Source organism: Eucyclogobius newberryi, unplaced genomic scaffold (assembly GCF_026437365.1).
Source record: "Eucyclogobius newberryi isolate DKJ021-1_F unplaced genomic scaffold, fEucNew1.0.hap1 SCAF_5, whole genome shotgun sequence".
Taxonomy (NCBI): domain Eukaryota; kingdom Metazoa; phylum Chordata; class Actinopteri; order Gobiiformes; family Gobiidae; genus Eucyclogobius; species Eucyclogobius newberryi.
This window is the reverse complement of record NW_027316167.1, coordinates 35024007-35044593: the sequence shown is the minus strand read 5'-3', so window position 1 is coordinate 35044593 and position 20587 is coordinate 35024007. Positions and strand designations below refer to the sequence as shown.

At 46.3% G+C, this 20587-nt stretch overlaps 1 protein-coding gene across 1 annotated transcript; it reads left to right on the top strand.

The window, feature by feature from the left end:
- The first annotated feature begins 1722 nt into the window (after positions 1–1722).
- LOC140381146 (USP6 N-terminal-like protein) lies at positions 1723–19729 on the top strand. Its single transcript, XM_072465167.1, has 14 exons — positions 1723–1876; positions 3688–3761; positions 3875–3960; positions 7117–7156; positions 7743–7823; positions 7991–8098; positions 10308–10417; positions 11089–11137; positions 12370–12490; positions 14908–15002; positions 15085–15150; positions 15563–15662; positions 16797–16949; positions 19027–19729. The coding sequence occupies exons 2-14, from the start codon at positions 3696–3698 to the stop codon at positions 19398–19400; spliced, it is 1449 nt and encodes a 482-aa protein (XP_072321268.1). The 5' UTR covers positions 1723–1876; positions 3688–3695; the 3' UTR covers positions 19401–19729.
- Positions 19730–20587: the final 858 nt, after the last annotated feature.

Below are 20587 nucleotides of genomic sequence, written 5' to 3'. Positions count from 1 at the left end.
TGAGCCTCACTAAAACACAAATGCAGATATCTGGAAGTCTGTTTTTAAAATCCAGCATTTCGCAATCATCTACTCAAATCACCTTCATTAGCATGTCGGGGCAAGCTAGCTTTTGTTTATTTCCCCATGGTAATTCCCTCTGCTGCCAGTGGATGGAGCACTAACACAAATCCTGATGAGGAAACGCCCGGCTGAGAGAAAGTCGTGTGGTTTTCAGTGCAAACATTATTTAAACGAGACGCCAAAGGGTTATTTTTGCATGTTTATGATGACGTTCACGCTCATGGGAAATTGGTGGGAGTAGCTCTTATGTCAAATCTGTGTCAATTTAATGTTAATATTCTTCACACTTTTGTGTGTGTTTTGGCAGTTTTCAGGTTTTTGCTCACAAATTGAAAAAAAGTGTGTTTTTAATGTTTAATGCCTTTTTTTTCTCCCCCCAGAATTCTCAATAACCAAACGTAAGCTAAATATCAAAGTATCGGGGATTTTGTTGTTTTTCTGACGGCATTTGAAAAATGAAATCAAACTACGGGGCTAAAATCTGGAACAGTCTTCCTGAAGATGTGAGACAGGCTTCTACTCTGACAATGTTCAAATCTAAGCTAAAAACAGTTTTGTTTAGCTGCGCATATGACTGAAAGGATTTTTTCTTTGCACTCTTCTCTTTTGTTTGTGATTTTATTAGTTTAGAAAATCAGTTGGATTGATAATTTTTAATTTAGTTAATTTTATTGTATTTCTGTAATTTCTTTGTGATTTGAATGCATTTTTCCTGCTGTGTGAAGCACTTTGAATTGCCTTGTGTATGAAATGTGCTCTACAAATAAACTTGCCTTGCCTACTTTGACTACTTCAATAACATTTTTCATTCAATAACATCAATTTCAATTTGTAACAATCCATGCACTTAGTGTAACCTTCATTTTATTTTTGAATGGCTTTTGATTGGCCGAGCTGGTTTTCGTTTGCACTGATTCACTAAATAACAATAAAGCAATGCACTTTAATCAAACCCTGATTTGTGATTTGTTTTAAGCTCTTATTAAATTACTTATGACTTCATCCATTTGTGTTTATTATTGTATTTTTTTTAATTAATAGTAGTTGTATTATTTATTATTGTTATTAGTATTATTGTTATTAGTATTACTATTATTAGGACTATAGCAGATCTATAGCAGGTCTAAAACAGGACTAAAGCAGGTCTATAGCAGGTCTTAAGCAGGATTAAATAACTAATAAACCAGGACAAACCATGTCTGAATCGAGACCTAATCAGGACTAAATCCAGGACCAAACCAACACTACACCAGAATTAAACCAAGGATACATCGGGGATTAATCAGGCAGACCAAAAAAAAGCCTGAGGAAATAAACCAGGACTAAACCAGAGTCGAATTGGAAATAAACCAGAATAAATATGATATAAATCGGAACCAAACCAGGACTCAACCAAGACTAAACCAGTATGAATAACAAATACACCAGGACTACACACGGCTTGAATAAATAAAGAATGAATAGGGATTGAACCGGGACTGGTTCCTGTATTTAACACACTATGATTAAAACAAATCATCTTCCGCACAAACACGTCATATTGAGTTTACGTGATCTCTTAGCGCCCTCTTGCGCCATTCTACTGCAGTCGCACCTTCTGACTCACACTTCCTGTCCCGCCCTGCAGGTGTCGCCCTTCCCCCGCTCGTCACGCTCTCCGTGGCGCGTGCTCAGTGCGTGCTCCGTGCGTCGCCGCTGGTCCCGGAGCGTCTGTGGGCCTTTTGTTTTGTTGTCATTGTCGTCGCCGGCTCCGCGCTCAGCTGCAGCGGGGGAGGATGAGCCCAGGAGCCGCGTCCAGGAGCGGAGGAGCCCGGTAACGCACGCACACGCACGCACCCGTATTCACGCACCCGTATTCACGCTCCTCTCTGCCGCGTTTACGTGCTTATAGACGGGACAAACGCAGCGGGAGTGTGCGCTCAGACCGCGCCAGCATCCTTGTCCTCACACCGGGGGTTAGGGCGATGCGCGCTCCGGTGTGAGGCCCAGGCAGAGGATGCACACCCTCAAACCATCGAGCACACAGACGAGTACCTCCAGTCTCACGGTGTGCGGTCACAACGCGCGGGTTTGTGCCTCTCCAACGCGTTTAAGATCCGTGAATAACGAGCACGGCATCTTCACTACAGCAGAGCCTCTTCACGGGGTTCAGCTTTCTTCTTTCCTTCAGCTTTTCCCACATACAGCTAATTATATGATGCGTTCATGATCTTGAATTTGATGATGTCATAGATGATCTCAGACATAAGGCAGGGCCCGTGGAACTCTGGGAGATTTACTGTTTCTGAAGCTGTTGTGAAAAGATGCTTTCACTTTTGTGTATTTGTGTTGACAAAGATGTTGAACTTTGTGCCAGTTTTTGTTCCATGTGAGTCGGCCCAGTAAGAGATATGAACCATTAACTCATCTGCAGTTTCACAGTTAAACAGTGAAATCAACCACATCATTCTGACTTGTTTCAGCTCAGTTTAAACTCAAACTTCAGCTGTAGACATGTCAGACGGTTTTCAGATCCGTTGAATGTGAGAGTGTCTGTAATGTCTATGTCTCTGTGTTGGCCCTGCGACAAGTTGGCCACTGTCCAGGGTGTACCCCGCCTAAGGCCCGAAGTCACTGGGATAGGCTCCAGTCACCCGCGACCCCGAAAGGGAACAAGCGGTAGAAAATGGATGGATGGCCTGGTTTATGGCACTGATGGACTTCCAGCTCACGACTAGAGGTGGAAACATGGATAATATCACAACTTTTGTTTTGGAGAATCAAGAATATCCCCTGTAAATGAAAAATGTGTTCTAGTCTTGTCGAGCCAAACAGGTTTTGTGACATTTCTGCTCTTTTGTGGCTAATTTATTGGTCAATTCACGTTTTGTGCTCAACTTGAACCTCAACCAAGACATTTATGGACACATTTGAGCACATTCCTGATGCTTTGTTAAAACATAATCTGAACATCATTATCAAGTTACTCCAAAACAATATTGAGATGTTTATTTTTGTTAATGTCATCCACCTCTACTCATGGCATATAATATGATTTTCACCTTCACTTTTACCAATAAATACAGACTTGTTACAGGAAGGAATACACCTACACCATATTATAATACAAATATACCAGATTGTGAGATTTTGTTTTCACTGATTGCAATTCTTTTATTTTATGCCATCTTATTTAAAACAATCAAAATGTCTGTCAATATTAGTTAACCTAAACATAAATAACAGAGTCAACCTCCAAAGTCTGAACTCAAGACCCTTGAATCAAAACGTGATTAATTGCACCGCCATAACAAAAGTACTTCAAAATCTAAATAAACCAAAAATTGCGAGGCCACAATTATGAACAAGACCGTGCAATTACTAATTTGAAAATATGTCTAAATCTGTTTTTTTTTCTCGATCTCAGCGCACAAAAATGTAATAAACGAACATCCAAGCTTAAGAAATCTCATCATTAATGTTCCGTGTGTTGTGTGTGTTGTTTTGTGTTGTATGTGTTGTGTGTTGTTTTGTGTTGTATGTGTTGTGTTGTGTGTGTTGTTTTGTGTTGTATGTGTTGTGTGTGTTGTGTTGTGTGTGTTGTTTTGTGTTGTATGTGTTGTGTGTGTTGTGTTGTGCGCGCAGACAGTGACATGAAGAAGGACGTGGAGACGCTGATCGCAGAGGAACGAGCCGACATCATCCTCAAATATGCCACGGTGAGTTTAGGCTCTTTTCATGTCCAAGAAGCTGCTCCTGAAGACTTTAGTGTTTATCCAGGTTTGATGCACGTTATGGGACATGTGAAATGACCCGTTCTATGTTCCTCCAGGGCAGGCAGGGCGGGGTGCAGGTTCACCCCTGGGAGGACGGGGACTTCAGCATCTACAAAGTGGTCGACCGCCTGGGCTTCATGCAGTCAGTGTCCGCTCATTTAAACCACACGTATTCTGTTTTGTAGCTTTTAACCGTGTAATATTGTTGCTATCTCATCAAAAACAGACCTGGAGTAGTTTTTTTTGTTTCATTCATGTCGGTTTCATTAATCTATTAAACCCTTTGAGCCTCAGAAAACACTCAGTTTCAAATTCAAATCAGGAGCCCGCACATTTCTGACTCAAACCACATTCGACTGCGTGACATTAGTGTCAATTCCGTGACATTTCCCTCTGTTGTCAGTAGATGGAGCGCTAACACAAATCCTGATGACTGAGAAAAGTCATGTGTGTTTATTTTCAGTTCTAAAACATGAGACGCCAAAGCAAAAGAACAAGAGACAGTTTAAAGGACAAGAACAACATAAATTAAAGCCGCGGCAGCGGCGATGATGGCTCTCGCCTCCCGCGCGACCGCCTACAAGGAACCGAGGAACTACAAAAATGGAGTGAGACTACAAAATGACCCGGGCTACAGCGTGGAAACGCGTCAACGATCCTACAATCTCCCTCCCTCTCTCTCTCCCTCTCCCTCTCGAGTTGTGGCAGTAAGAATAAAGTCTAAAGAATAAAGTCTAAAGAATAAAGTCAAAAGAATAAAGTCTAAAGAATAATAATTCTAACGCGGCACAAGAGGAAATGTCCCATCAAAATAAAAGCGGAAGAGGAAGTGAAGGCATTCATTGCGCCTCTGCTGGCCAATTGTGAAAATACACAATATCTGCAATGCACTTTTTTCATGGCGTCTCAAGGAAAATATAAACCATGAGTTTCAAACAAATCAGACAATGTTGAGTTTTTCACACAATAGGTAGGGGGCGCTATAGAGTAAAATTGTTACATGGGTATTTATTTCCAATCAGAGAGTGAAATATGAGCTCCGCAGATCAATTCCAATAGGCGTGACTTGTCCTTGAAAACACTGAAAATTAAGCCTTTTTTGAGGGCGTGTTACGCGGAGACTAGGGATGCAGACCTAAACCCACGTTCAGGTTCAAGTCCGGATTCGAATCCAGAGGTTTAGGTTCAGGTCCGGACCTAATGAGTCCAGCTGAACTCATGCCATTTTTGCATAATGTTACAAGAGCGTAACACAAGCTACTTCGCTAAATTAAGTTGAAGACACTTGAACAAGGCTTAACTGCAGATTGAAATAAACTCAACTTGTCTGCTTTATTCACTGTTTTTTAACAGAAGTTACAACTTACAAATCACAAGCTACGAGCTAAGACTAAACTCAACAACAAGAGCATGTTGAGTATTGTTGACAGAGTCAGTCTGGGTCAAGGGTCAAAGCAGCTGTTTCATCTGATACAATGTTTTGCCTTTAGACACATTTCCACTCTTTAATGTTCAGATCCATTGGCATCAAAAGTCAGGTAAAAACCTTCAAACAGACAAAACACCAGTGTAAATAATTAAGTCAGTGTAAAATAACAGAGTTACAAAAACTAGCATAAAAGTCAACTTGAATCACTATAAAGCAATCAACTTAGCAGTATCAAAAGTAGAATATGAAAATATTTTACACAACAAATCAAAATAATACATCATATTAGCAGCATTAAACACCCAGACCATATTTAACAACTGTAGAATACAAACACAAAATACTGTTACAAAATATAAACTCCAATTAATGAATTCAGCAATTAAGCAATATTACTTTGACCTTACTTTGTATTTACTTAATGCCAAATACATCACACCACAACATAACACTTAAGTTATTTCATTCATATTTACACCCAGACCAAAGCACAACCCAGACAAGAACCCACGCTGACCCCGTCCCTTTAACACGCTGACCCCGTCCCTTTAACATGCTGACCCCGCCCCTTTAACACGCTGACCCCGTCCCTTTAACATGCTGACCCCGCCCCTTTAACACGCTGACCCCGTCCCTTTAACACGCTGACCCCGTCCCTTTAACACGCTGACCCCGCCCCTTTAACACGCAGCGAAGCACGCGCTACAATCACAACATCGCACGCGGCCACAGCTTAAAACAGTTCAAATAAAGCCAGCGATCTTACCGGCTTCACTTCAATGTTCACATGTGGACACACGGTTCTGCAGCTCGACACGTACGAGGCGCTCCCGTCTTTAAACTCATTGCGCCGGCTTCAACTTATGCCCGGAAGACGCGTGCGTCACTAATTAGGGTCCGTGTGCGCTATTGACGGCGGCGCATGGCAGTGTTTACGTCGTTTCCAGCGCAGTTCTGTCTACAACTCCATGTTTCCAGCGCGAATTTCGCGATCAATGGAAGGTTTAAGATGGTCTAGATTCTTGAACAAAGAGGATATGGTATTTGAGTGCTATATTTTCTATGAGTCCAGAACCGAATCACCGGGGTTTCGGTTTTTTTGGACCTGAACCGAAACGTTTTTACAAGTCCAGATCCGGTCCATCGTAGCGGTACGCATCCCTAGCAGAGACCGCAAAGAATATCAACATTCTTTTGGATATTTATTACATTTCAATGTCTTTAGATGCAAAAGGTGTTGTTTTGAGCTCGATTGGACAAAAAACCTGGGACAAGTACGATTTTGAAAAAAAAAAAGTCAAGCGTGGCGGTGCCACTTTGATTCGACATGGTTGACTTCCTGTTTATCATAGAGCGATGCTGCCAGGTGCGTTTTACTCCTCAAAGGTCAGAGGTCAAATGTAGCTCTCACTGTCCCAAGTCTCACGTGCCTAGGCCAAAGATGAAGCGTTTCATGTTTTTTCTTTTTTGAACTAGTCGGCGCTGTTGCGACGGGCGTTCTCACAACCTCCATTTTATTGGAGTTCGGGCCGAGCCGATCACGTCTCTGCCCCATGTGTGACCTATGACCCCATGTGTGACATTCATCAATGTTAGAGGGTCAAAAATGCCCAAGTTGTGGCAACATTTTACCATGAAAAACTACAATAACAAACCATGGCAAGAACAATGTCTCGTCACATTCCATTCCATGGAAGGCTCGAGCCAATAATGCACAGTATTTGACCTTTAACATTTATATAGCGATGATATTCCATGTCGTCATTAAAACGCAGACTGATGCTGCAGCTGATCACTTTCACAAAATGTACACGTGTTATTGATATTTATGAATCACGAGGTGCTAAATGAAATCTTGTTGTTTTTCAGCGAGAAGGAGCTCCCTCTGCCCAGCGCTCACGAGGAGAAGGTACCACACAGTTCACAGCGCTGAAACTCAAAGCAAAAGTACAGCTGAAACTCAAATACAAGTACAGCTGAAACTCAAAGCAAAAGTACAGCTGAAACTCAAATACAAGTACAGCTGAAACTCAAAGCAAAAGTACAGCTGGCAAAAGTACAGCTGAAACTCAAAGCAAAAGTACAGCTGAAACTCAAAGCAAAAGTACAGCTGGCAAAAGTACAGCTGAAACTCAAAGCAAAAGTACAGCTGAAACTCAAAGCAAAAGTACAGCTGAAACTCAAAGCAAAAGTACAGCTGAAACTCAAAGCAAAAGTACAGCTGAAACTCAAAGCAAAAGTACAGCTGGCAAAAGTACAGCTGAAACTCAAAGCAAAAGTACAGCTGAAACTCAAAGCAAAAGTACAGCTGAAACTCAAAGCAAAAGTACAGCTGAAACTCAAAGCAAAAGTACAGCTGAAACTCAAAAGTAAAAGTACAGTCACAAGGCTAAAAGTACAGCTGAAACCCAAAGTAAAAGTACAGCTGCTCAGTAAAAGTATAACATTTCCTTTTCCAGTGTAAAAGTGCATAAGTGCAGTTGTGTGGTCCACAGCTGAAGCAGCAGGAGCTGGACCGGGCAGAGAAATGGCTCAAGATGGTCAAGAAGTGGGACAAGTACAAGCGCAGTGAGAAGGTCAGAATGTACTTTTGTCTCTTTATTTTCAGGCCGCTCACATTATGTTGTAACCAGGTGAATTAGTGCCGTTCTGTTCTAACGGTGACACTAGAATTCCTGGTTTCCCTCTGGATTTATTCCCGTTGATGTCAGATGTTTGTTTTCTCGTGCTGGTGTCCGCTCAGCTGGTGAAGCGAGTGTACAAAGGCGTTCCCGCTCAGCTCCGGGGCCAGGCCTGGGCTCTGATGCTGGAGGTGGAGAAGATCCGCAGGGAAAACCCGGGAAAGTACCAGGTAAAGTACATGTGTTTATCTGAAGTATCGATATCGCATGCAATCAAATCTGTGACTAAAATGTACTGCTTTGGAAAGGAAAACCAATCACATTCTGATCAAAATTGAAAATGGAGAAATTTAAAGACTTTGAACTAAATTGAAGATTTATTTAATTTAATTAAATTGCCTTAATTTTGTTTTACCACAGTTATGTTGGCTCTGTTTTTATTTTTTTATTTTTGTCTTCTCTCTCTTTGGTGTTTTATGTTTTTCTCTAAAAAAATTAACAAGAAAAATAATAAAATTCAAGAAAAGAAAAGAAAATTAAAATGTTGGTGTTTTATTTATTCATTAATGATTTTTAAGTAACTTTATTTATTATTAATATTATTCAATATTGAATATCCATGTTATTCTGTCTAAAACATTCAAACTCTGCGGCTTAGACCTCTACAAATGTTCTGAAATGTTTGTTTTTCTTGTAATGTTCAGCAGTTCATATTTTCATCTTCTCTCAATGGTCAACGGACGTGTTTTGAATGGAAACTTTAAAGGTCCCATAACATGCAAAATCGACTTTTCAGAGCTTTTAACCTTCTTACATTGCTATTTGTGCTTCATATATGTACCCAGAGTGTTTTTTTGATTGATTCCCGCAGTTTTTAGCTATATTACAGACTCCTTATCTCCTTTCCTCCAATCTCCAAACTGACGGGCGGTGGAGGCAAGACTGCGTCATAAGGGCAAGCACCCGTCACCATCCCCCCTCCCCCCTCTCCACCCGCCTCCCGCCTGCCGCCTCCCGCCCCCTTCCCCCCGGCTCCGCGCTGCTCGTGTCTCCCTACAAGCCCGGAGTTTTCCTGCTTCGATTTACGAGGAAACACGGCTCAAAGAGGCCCAAAACGTCATTAATGATATCGCACTCTTTACTAATATCACAATGGTGAAGGTTTATGTGGCAGTTAATGCAGCAACCGGGAAAATAAACGAAGAGAAGTTCTATCCGATACCGAAAAACCAGGAAATAAGAGCTCGATGAACATAAGACTTTTATATATTTATACATCTATCTATCTATCTATCTATCTATCTATCTATCTATATATATATATATATATATATATATATATATATATATATATATATATATATATATATATATATATATATATATATATATATATATAATATATATATATATATTAGATATATATATATATATATATATAGATCTATATATATATAGATCTATATATATATATATATATATATATAATATATATATATATATTAGATATAGATCTATATATATATATATATATCTGTTCTGCGCACGCTGTAGAATAAACACCAGATTTATTTAGTCTCAAAGTAGTGTTGATCTGAAGTTCTATCGTTTCTCACTCAGTCGCGCGGCAGGAGCGGCGCGACTGCGGAGCACACAGCTGTGGAGCTACGTCACGGGTGGGCGGGGCACACACGCTCTCTGAGACTACGTCACGGGTGGGCGGGGCACACACGCGCTCTGAGACTACGTCACGGGTTGGGCGGGGGAGCCAGATCACTCTTAGCAAGGGTGGGGGCGAATATCAAACCAAGCCGTTTGCATTTCCGGGTTGGTGAGGGGTCCAAGGTCTGGGTGATATTTCTAAACTATTATGTTAAGGGCGTTGCACAACCCTTATTATTATCAATTATACACTTAAGATAGACTATGAAACGTGAAAAAAAGCATGTTATGGCACCTTTAAACAAAATCTTACAATTAAAATTAAAACTGCTAAGCTAATTGTGATCACGAGGTTTTATTTAAAGTCCCTCTGAACATTCTCCCGTTTCTCTAATTCTGACTTAGTTTGGTGGTAAAAACAAACAAACATAAGAGTTTATAATTATGGAAGCAAAGCTGAATCCCGCTGTGATGTCATCAATGTGCGACATGCCTTTGAAAACACAGACAATTTTCTGACAGTTCGAACCATCGTTCGACAAAGTAAAGGTGTTATATTGTATTATTGTGTGTCAAATCAGAGCTGTTGTGTCATTTATATGGTTGCTAGGTAACAGCTGTGGAATTACCTCTACCTATGTCATATTTGTGTTCATGTCCAACCAGGAAGTACAATGATATACTGCTTTCTACCGTGAACCTCTGTCCTGCTGCTCCAGACCTTCACTCTTCCTTCTCTCCTGTTTCCCATCATCCTCTTCTCTGTCGTCCCATCAGAGGATGAAGGAGCAGGCGCTGGTTTACTCGTCTGAGATTAAGCAGATCGACCTGGACATCAACCGCACCTTCAGGAAACACGTCATGTTCATGGAGCGATTCGGAGTCAAGTGAGTTCAGCTTCTCACAAACACAAATGAGATGATGGATCATTCACACCAACGTAGTCAGTTTTGGATAAATGCACCGACCCAAAAACAGTGACTCACAAACAATGAAATTAACAATAAAACACAATTATTCAGTTATATACCACAGCCTGACCACAGCATGACCACAGCCTGACCACAGCCTGACCACAGCATGACCACAGCCTGACCACAGCCTGACCACAGCATGACCACAGCCTGACCACAGCATGACCATAGCCTGACCACAGCTTGACCACAGCCTGACCACAGCATGACCACAGCCTGACCACAGCATGACCATAGCCTGACCACAGCCTGACCACAGCATGACCATAGCCTGACCACAGCTTGACCACAGCATGACCACAGCCTGACCACAGCATGACCATAGCCTGACCACAGCTTGACCACAGCTTGACCACAGCCTGACCACAGCCTGACCACAGCATGACCACAGCATGACCACAGCATGACCACAGCCTGACCACAGCATGACCACAGCATGACCACAGCCTGACCACAGCCTGACCACAGCCTGACCACAGCTTGACCACAGCATGACCAGAGGCGGAGCACTGGAAACTCTGGACCACAAAACAATATTACCCACGTAAATATCACTGCTTCACTCAGACACTCTTCTGTTCCAGGCAGCAGTCGCTCTTCTACGTCCTCGCCGCCTACTCCGTCTACAACACAGTGAGAAACATCTGACCCTCTGCTCACTCTGCTCCACCTGACCCTCTGCTCTCTCTGCTCCACCTGACCCTCTGCTCTCTCTGCTCCATCTGACCATCTGTTCTCTCTGCTCCACCTGATCATCTGCTCTCTCTGCTCCACCTGGCCCTCTGCTCCACCTGACCCACTGCTCTCGCTGCTCCACCTGACCCTCTGCTCTCTCTGCTCCACCTGGCCCTCTGCTCCACCTGACCCTCTGCTCTCTCTGCTCCACCTGGCCCTCTGCTCCACCTGACCCACTGCTCTCTCTGCTCCACCTGACCCTCTGCTCTCTCTGCTCCACCTGGCCCTCTGCTCCACCTGACCCTCTGCTCTCTCTGCTCCACCTGGCCCTCTGCTCCACCTGACCCACTGCTCTCTCTGCTCCACCTGACCCTCTGCTCTCTCTGCTCCACCTGACCATCTGCTCTCTCTGCTCCACCTGGCCCTCTGCTCCACCTGACCCTCTGCTCTCTCTGCTCCACCTGACCAACTGCTCTCTCTGCTCCATCTGACCCTCTGCCCCACCTGACCCTCTGCTCCATCTGACCCTCTGCTCCACCGGACCCTCTGCTCCACCTGACCCTCTGCTCCACCTGACCAGCGCAGTGTAAAAAAGATAGAAAAGAACTCAACACTAGTACACATGTCCACAATCGGACCATAAATCGGAACCTAAATCAGTGGTGGAAGAGGTTTTGTTACTTGAGTAAAAGTACAAATAGATAATATTACAGTAAAAGTAGTATGATATGAAATCTACTCAAAGGCACAATACGTAAGTTTGAAGCCAAAAAACAAGACTTAAACAAAATGATGGATGCTTTTATTGCACTAAAATATATAAACTACTGTGTCCATCCTGTGAGCGAGCTGCATCTCCACAAACCTGACTTGTACTCGAGTTTCCATAGTAATGTTGTTTCTTCAGCAGTAATATTCCACAGTATTGCATAAAACGTGTCTTCTGCTCCATTGGTTTCTGACTTTGGTTTATATGTGCACATTAAAAATCTACTAAAGTAAAAGTTGAAGTTTATTAATGTACTTTATTTGACACAGATTTTTAGAACTTGTGCAGTTTTAAATGTAGTGACGTTGATAAAGAATTGTGACGTTGTCGAGAGTAAAAGTAAAGAGTATCCATGGTACAGAATACTTAAGTACTTTGACCGCTGTACTTTGTGGGTCCTGAGCCTGTGTCTGTGCTGCAGGAGGTCAGTTACTGTCAGGGCATGAGCCAAATCGCCGCTCTTCTGCTGATGTTCATGAACGAAGAGGACGCCTTCTGGGCCCTGACTCAGCTCCTGACCGACCACAAGCACGCCATGCACGGTCAGTACCATCACGCCATGCACGGTCAGTACTGCCACGCCATGCACGGTCAGTACCATCACGCCATGCACGGTCAGTACCATCACGCCATGCACGGTCAGTACTGCCACGCCATGCACGGTCAGTACCATCACGCCATGCACGGTCAGTACTGCCACGCCATGCACGGTCAGTACCATCACGCCATGCACGGTCAGTACCATCACGCCATGCACGGTCAGTACTGCCACGCCATGCACGGTCAGTACCATCACGCCATGCACGGTCAGTACTGCCACGCCATGCACGGTCAGTACCATCACGCCATGCACGGTCAGTACCATCACGCCATGCACGGTCAGTACTGCCACGCCATGCACGGTCAGTACCATCACGCCATGCACGGTCAGTACTGCCACGCCATGCACGGTCAGTACCATCACGCCATGCACGGTCAGTACCATCACGCCATGCACGGTCAGTACTGCCACGCCATGCACGGTCAGTACCATCACGCCATGCACGGTCAGTACTGCCACGCCATGCACGGTCAGTACCATCACGCCATGCACGGTCAGTACCATCACGCCATGCACGGTCAGTACTGCCACGCCATGCACGGTCAGTACCATCACGCCATGCACGGTCAGTACTGCCACGCCATGCACGGTCAGTACCATCACGCCATGCACGGTCAGTACTGCCACGCCCTGCACGGTCAGTACTGCCACGCCATGCACGGTCAGTACTGCCACGCCATGCACGGTCAGTACTGCCACGCCATGCACGGTCAGTACTGCCACGCCCTGCACGGTCAGTACTGCCACGCCATGCACGGTCAGTACTGCCACGCCATGCACGGTCAGTACCATCACGCCATGCACGGTCAGTACTGCCACGCCATGCACGGTCAGTACCATCACGCCATGCACGGTCAGTACTGCCACGCCATGCACGGTCAGTACTGCCACGCCATGCACGGTCAGTACCATCACGCCATGCACGGTCAGTACCATCACGCCATGCACGGTCAGTACTGCCACGCCATGCACGGTCAGTACCATCACGCCATGCACGGTCAGTACTGCCACGCCATGCACGGTCAGTACCATCACGCCATGCACGGTCAGTACTGCCACGCCATGCACGGTCAGTACTGCCACGCCATGCACGGTCAGTACCATCACGCCATGCACGGTCAGTACTGCCACGCCATGCACGGTCAGTACTGCCACGCCATGCACGGTCAGTACCATCACGCCATGCACGGTCAGTACTGCCACGCCATGCACGGTCAGTACCATCACGCCATGCACGGTCAGTACTGCCACGCCATGCACGGTCAGTACCATCACGCCATGCACGGTCAGTACCATCACGCCATGCACGGTCAGTACCATCACGCCATGCACGGTCAGTACTGCCACGCCATGCACGGTCAGTACCATCACGCCATGCACGGTCAGTACTGCCACGCCATGCACGGTCAGTACCATCACGCCATGCACGGTCAGTACCATCACGCCATGCACGGTCAGTACCGCCACGCCATGCACGGTCAGTACTGCCACGCCATGCACGGTCAGTACCGCCACGCCATGCACGGTCAGTACCGCCACGCCATGCACGGTCAGTACCGCCACGCCATGCACGGTCAGTACCGCCACGCCATGCACGGTCAGTACCATCACGCCATGCACGGTCAGTACCATCACGCCATGCACGGTCAGTACTGCCACGCCATGCACGGTCAGTACCATCACGCCATGCACGGTCAGTACTGCCACGCCATGCACGGTCAGTACCACCACGCCATGCACAGTCAGTACGCCACGCCATGCACGGTCAGTACTGCCACGCCATGCACGGTCAGTACTGCCACACCATGCACGGTCAGTACAGCGGTCAGTACCACCACGCCATGCACGGTCAGTACAGCGGTCAGTACCACCACGCCATGCACGGTCAGTACCATGCGGTCAGTACCACGTGGTCAGTAGCACAGCTGGTTTTCCTTCTCAAAGTATTGGTAAAGTGGGACAATAAAAATAGGTTAATTTCTTGTTGTGAAAACACTAAAAACCGTAAAAGCAACAACTGTATTTATGGTTTGGTTGAAGATTCATTGTAAAATTTGAGCAAAAAAGTGCGAAGTCTTTTTGTTTACTCTCCGTTATTAATTGTAAGTTACGGAAGTGCGTGGCTTTTGAAATACAAAGGACCAAACTCGACTGTCCCTATTTCACCCTTCCTGATTTGCAGTGGTCCAAAGTTATTCCTCACTTTCCTAACGCATTCTTAGCCTTTTAAAGACTCACCGTGATGAGTTTATAAGCGCTTTCCACAACGTTCAGAGTTTTTCCTGATAATTAGACGCTTTTACAACACATTTGCATTGTGCGGCCTCTTGAAACACGTCGAACTGTCTCTGTTTGCAGGTTTCTTCGTGCCTGGATTTCCCAAACTGCAGCGTTTCCAGAGTCACCACGACCAGGTTCTGTCCAAGCTGCTGCCCAAACTCAAGAGGCACATGGTACGGTGCGTTTGTGTCTCTTTGTCTCCGTGTAAACCCCCGAGTTCTAACCCTCTCTGACCCTCTGTGTGCTGCGCCCCAGGACCGGGAGCAGATGTCCACCGGCATCTACAGCACCAAGTGGTTCATGCAGTGCTTCATCGAGAGGGTGAGATGTTCCCCAGCATGATGAGCAAAAGAGTCGTGTTCAGCTCCTTCTCAGTTTGTGTTCAGGCTCGTGTTCAGCTCCTTCAGTTTGTGTTCAGGCTCGTGTTCAGCTCCTTCTCAGTTTGTGTTCAGGCTCGTGTTCAGCTCCTTCAGTTTGTGTTCAGGCTCGTGTTCAGCTCCTTCTCAGTTTGTGTTCAGGCTCGTGTTCAGCTCCTTCTCAGTTTGTGTTCAGGCTCGTGTTCAGCTCCTTCTCAGTTCGTGTTCAGGCTCGACTTTACACTTGACACTTTATTTGAACATGTTCATCTTTGGACAGAAAATACATATATATATATATCATGCACGTATTTTACTACAGGTCTTTTACTACTTTCTCCACACACTTGATTTGAACTGTTGACCTTTGACCTCAGACCCCGTTCAGCCTGACCCTGCGTCTGTGGGACATCTTCATCCTGGAGGGAGAGAGGCTGCTGACCGCCATGTCCTACGCCCTCCTCAAAGTGCACCGCAGTGAGTGACACTCTTAGCACACTGTGAGGGTCCTGTGTGGGTCTGTGTGGGTCCTGTGTGGATCCTGTGGGGGTCCTGTGGGGGTCCTGTGTGGGTCCTGTGGGGGTCCTGTGTGGGTCCTGTGGGGGTCCTGTGTGGGTCCTGTGAGGGTCCTGTGTGGGTCCTGTGTGGGTCTGTGTGGGTCCTGTGTGGGTCCTGTGTGGGTCCTGTGTGGATCCTGTGTGGGTCCTGTGGGGGTCCTGTGTGGGTCCTGTGTGGGTCCTGTGAGGGTCCTGTGAGGGTCCTGTGTGGGTCTGTGTGGGTCCTGTGTGGGTCCTGTGTGGGTCCTGTGTGGATCCTGTGTGGGTCCTGTGTGGGTCCTGTGGGGGTCCTGTGGGGGTCCTGTGTGGGTCCTGTGGGGGTCCTGTGGGGGTCCTGTGGGGGTCCTGTGTGGGTCCTGTGTGGGTCCTGTGTGGGTCTGTGAGGGTCCTGTGAGGGTCCTGTGTGGGTCCTGTGGGGGTCCTGTGAGGGTCCTGTGTGGGTCCTGTGGGGGTCCTGTGTGGATCCTGTGGGGGTCCTGTGAGGGTCTGTGAGGGTCTGTGAGGGTCCTGTGTGGGTCCTGTGGGGGTCCTGTGAGGGTCCTGTGAGGGTCCTGTGTGGGTCCTGTGGGGGTCCTGTGAGGGTCCTGTGTGGGTCCTGTGGGGGTCCTGTGTGGATCCTGTGGGGGTCCTGTGAGGGTCTGTGAGGGTCTGTGAGGGTCTGTGAGGGTCCTGTGTGGGTCCTGTGGGGGTCCTGTGTGGATCCTGTGGGGGTCCTTTGAGGGTCCTGTGTGGGTCCTGTGAGGGTCTGTGAGGGTCTGTGAGGGTCCTGTGAGGGTCTGTGAGGGTCTGTGAGGGTCCTGTGTGGGTCCTGTGTGGATCCTGTGTGGATCCTGTGGGGGTCCTGTGGGGGTCCTGTGTGGGTCCTGTGAGGGTCCTGTGTGGGTCCTGTGAGGGTCTGTGAGGGTCCTGTGTGGGTCCTGTGAGGGTCTGTGAGGGTCTGTGAGGGTCCTGTGGGGGTCCTGTGTGGGTCCTGTGAGGGTCTGTGAGGGTCCTGTGTGGGTCCTGTGTGGGTCCTGTGAGGGTCCTCTCAGTGAGGTCTGTGTTGTGTTTCCAGAGCATCTGATGCGTATGTCTCTGGAGGAGCTGAGGGACTTCCTACAGGAGCGGATTTCTGTGTCTCTGTCCCACAGTGATGACATCATCATCGAGCAGCTGCAGCGAGCCATGTCCGAGCTGAGGAAGAGGAAGCTGGACCTGCCTCCTCCAGGTGAAAACAAACACTGTGTTACCACTTGTTGTCACACATGTTAGAGCGCCCCCTGCAGTGTTCTCAGTGCACACCAGGGTTAGTTCATCGCTCCTCATTCCCCCAAACACTGCATCAGGAGCCTCGTGGCCACGTTTGAATTTTTTTTTCCAAAATCGTACTTGTCCTAGGTTTTTCGTCCGATCGAGCTCAAAACAACACCTTTTGCATCTAAAGACATTGAAATTGAATAAATATTTTTTTAAAAATGTATATTCCCTACGGTCTCTGCGTAACACGCCCTTAGAGAAGGCTTAATTTTCAGTGTTTTCAAGGACAAGTCACGCCTATTGGAATTGATCTCCGGAGCTCATATTTCACTCACTAATGTGTTTTTATGTCTGATTGGAAATAAATACCCATGTAACAAATTTACTCTATAGCGCCCCCTACCTATTGTGTGAAAAACTCAACATTGTCTGATTTGTTTGAAACTCATGGATTATATTCTCCTCGAGACGCCATGAAAAAAGTGCAAAGTGCATCACAGATATTTTGTATTTTCATAACTGGCCAGCAGGGGCGCAATGAATTCCTTCACTTCCTCTTTTAATTTGATGGAACATTTCCTCTTGTGCCGTGGTCTTAGCATTAGCGTTAGCGTCAGCATTAGCGGCGGGTCTCTGTTGCTAGGTGACGGAGGTACAGGGAGGAGGGGGTTTAAAGAATAAAGTCTAAAGAATAAAGTCCAAAGAAATAAAGTCTAAAGAGGAAAGTCAAAGAGTAAAGTCTAAAGAATAAAGTCTAGAGAATAAAGTCTAAAGCAGTGGTCCCCAAACTTTTTGACTGGAGGGCCACATTGGGTTCTAAAATTTGGCCGAGGGCCCGGGCCAAGAAAATATTTTGTGTTTGTGTGAACGAATGAATTACTATAAATTACACGCAAGATTTGACCTGTAACTTGTAACAAAGCAACAAATGCAAGGCTCAATGTACAAATTGTTTTCCAAATGCATTAAATAATGATCAATTATTTACTATCTTCTACTGTCCACAAGAGTCTTCTACTGTCCACAAGAGTATTCTACTGTCCACAAGAGTATTCTACTGTCCACAAGAGTCTTCTACTGTCCACAAGAGTCTTCTACTGTCCACAAGAGTCTTCTACTGTCCACAAGAGTATTCTACTGTCCACAAGAGTATTCTACTGTCCACAAGAGTATTCTACTGTCCACAAGAGTCTTCTACTGTCCACAAGAGTATTCTACTGTCCACAAGAGTCTTCTACTGTCCACAAGAGTCTTCTTCAGTGTCAAACACTTGCGCTTCCTGCTTGATTGGCCCCGGAGGCCGTTTGTGGTGAATTTTATTTTCTGCGCGCCATAGATTTTCTTGTGCGCGCAACTAAGTGCGAGGAGTGCAATAAGTGCGAGGAGTGCAATAAGTGCGAGGAGTGCAATAAGTGCGAGGAGTGCAATAAGTGCGAGGAGTGCACTAAGTGCGAGCAGTGCACTAAGTGCGAGCAGTGCACTATGTGCGAGCAGTGCGCAGCTGCGCAGGCGCGCAGCTTAGAGGGAACAGTGGCCATCTCTTGGGGAAATGTGGGCATTACAGGCGAAAGGTAAAATGAACGGCCAGCCACAGTATCGTGAGTTTGAATCCCGACTCCGACATTTGCTTCATGTCCTCCTTTCTCTCTCATCATTCCCCTTCCTTTCGTTCTCATTCCATCTACTGTCTAATAAAGCAAAAAAATATATATATATATTTTTTTTATATTTAATTTTTTTTCTTTCTTTTTTATATATAACTTGGACAAGCTTGGCGGGCTGGATTGAAAGGCCCAACGGGCCGAATGTGGCCCGCGGGCCGTAGTTTGGGGACCACTGGTCTAAAGAATAAAGTCTAAGAGAATGCAGTGTCGGGGCAATCGCGATCAAAACACGGTCGCGCTGGAAGGCCCATTCCTTGCTGTCGGTGGCATGAAGTAGCTTTAATATTATCGTTTTTTGTAATATTTTCTGTAGAAATATATCAACATTTGTTATCGTGACAGGCCTAGTTCCATAGAAATAACATGCTTCTGTTCATCTTCCAGGAAAAGCAGAGGAGTTGCCCCTTCGCCCTCTGGGTCAGGACCCTCCAGCTCTGCCCCTCAGTCACAGACCAGCGCTGGCCTGCCCTCCTCCGCCTCAGTCTCCAGACCAGAGCCCCTCTAAAGACCCACGCGCCCTGGACCCTCTGCCGTCCCCCGACCCCATCATTATCCACCGCACCGCCCTGGCCTCGCCTGAAGACTCGCCGCTCACGGGACCGCCTCCATACCAGTCTCCTCCGGACTCCAGACTGACCAGGACGATATCGGCTCCGGTGGCCCAGTCCCAGGCGTCGTGTCCTGGGATCAGTCAGTCCGAGAGTCTGGCCCCCGGCGCCTTCAACCTCCAGGACGGTCCAGCCACAGAGACGTCGTGAAGGCAAACCTAGGCTTAAGTTTGTGTTATTTACAGGTCGATATTTGATCATTTAAACATGAACTTGACATCACCACCAACGAGACAAACACACTTTGTAAGCCAGATGCCCGTACTGGCTTAAAGGACACAAGCTACGCATTATTGTTCTCGGCCTTTACTTTGGCATCTCATGTTTTAGAACTTAAAACGATGTATTTGTTGAAAAGCACTCATGATTTTGTCTCAGTCAGGTGTTCCCTCATCAGGTTTGGCGTTAGCATGACATCTACTGGCAGCAAAGAAAACAAAAGCTAGCTTGACCCAATCTTAAATAACACATATTATGCAAAATGTGAAATGTGTTTCATAAATATTCTTTGTAAGGTTGTCTCCCTCTGAACCTCATAAAACACATAGTTTCTGTTGGAGGTCTCTGTTTTTAAGTCCATCAATTTTCACAGACTCGTTCATTTCTGGCTCAAATCACCTTCATTACAACTGCGTGCTCACATTAGCATGTCAGGGGCAAATGGATTTTTTTTTTTCTCCCCTGTGGTAATTCCCTCTGCTGCCAGTAGATGGAATACTTGCACCAAATCCTAATGAGGGAATGTCATGTGTGGTTAAAGGCCGCCTGAAACAAATAATGAATAGTATGTATCGTTAAACGTGTCCACAGAATGTCAGTGTAAAAGTATCTTTAAGGCTCACAATATTTGCAGGTTCTCAAAAAGCACAATCCATGTTATTTCTGTTTCACAAAAGCTGTTAAACTTCCATGAACAGGACTCAGAATCTACAGTGCTGTGAGTATCAGTGAGCTACCAGTGCCATGTGTGCCCTGTGTGCCATGTGTGCCCTGTGTGCCATGTGTGCCCTGTGTGCCCTGTGTGCCATGTGTGCCATGTGTGCCCTGTGTGCCATGTGTGCCAGTGCCATGTGTCCCATGTGTGCCATGTGTCCCATGTGTGCCAGTGCCATGTGTGCCCTGTGTGCCCTGTGTGCCCTGTGTGCGTGTGCCCTGTGTGCCATGTGTGCCAGTGCCATGTGTGCCCTGTGTGCCCTGTGTGCCCTGTGTGCCATGTGTGCCCTGTGTGCCCTGTGTGCCATGTGTGCCCTGTGTGCCCTGTGTGCCGCCTGTGCCATGTGTGCCCTGTGTGCCATGTGTGCCATGTGTGCCCTGTGTGCCCTGTGTGCCCTGTGTGC

Excerpts from the sequence above, each read along its gene's own strand:
- LOC140381146 (XM_072465167.1), top strand. The coding sequence starts at position 3,696 with ATGAAGAAGGACGTGGAGACGCTGATCGCAGAGGAACGAGCCGACATC. Across the intron at positions 8,099-10,307 it reads AAAACCCGGGAAAGTACCAG|AGGATGAAGGAGCAGGCGCT; the intron begins GTAAAGTACATG and ends TCGTCCCATCAG. Across the intron at positions 12,491-14,907 it reads CCACAAGCACGCCATGCACG|GTTTCTTCGTGCCTGGATTT; the intron begins GTCAGTACCATC and ends CTCTGTTTGCAG.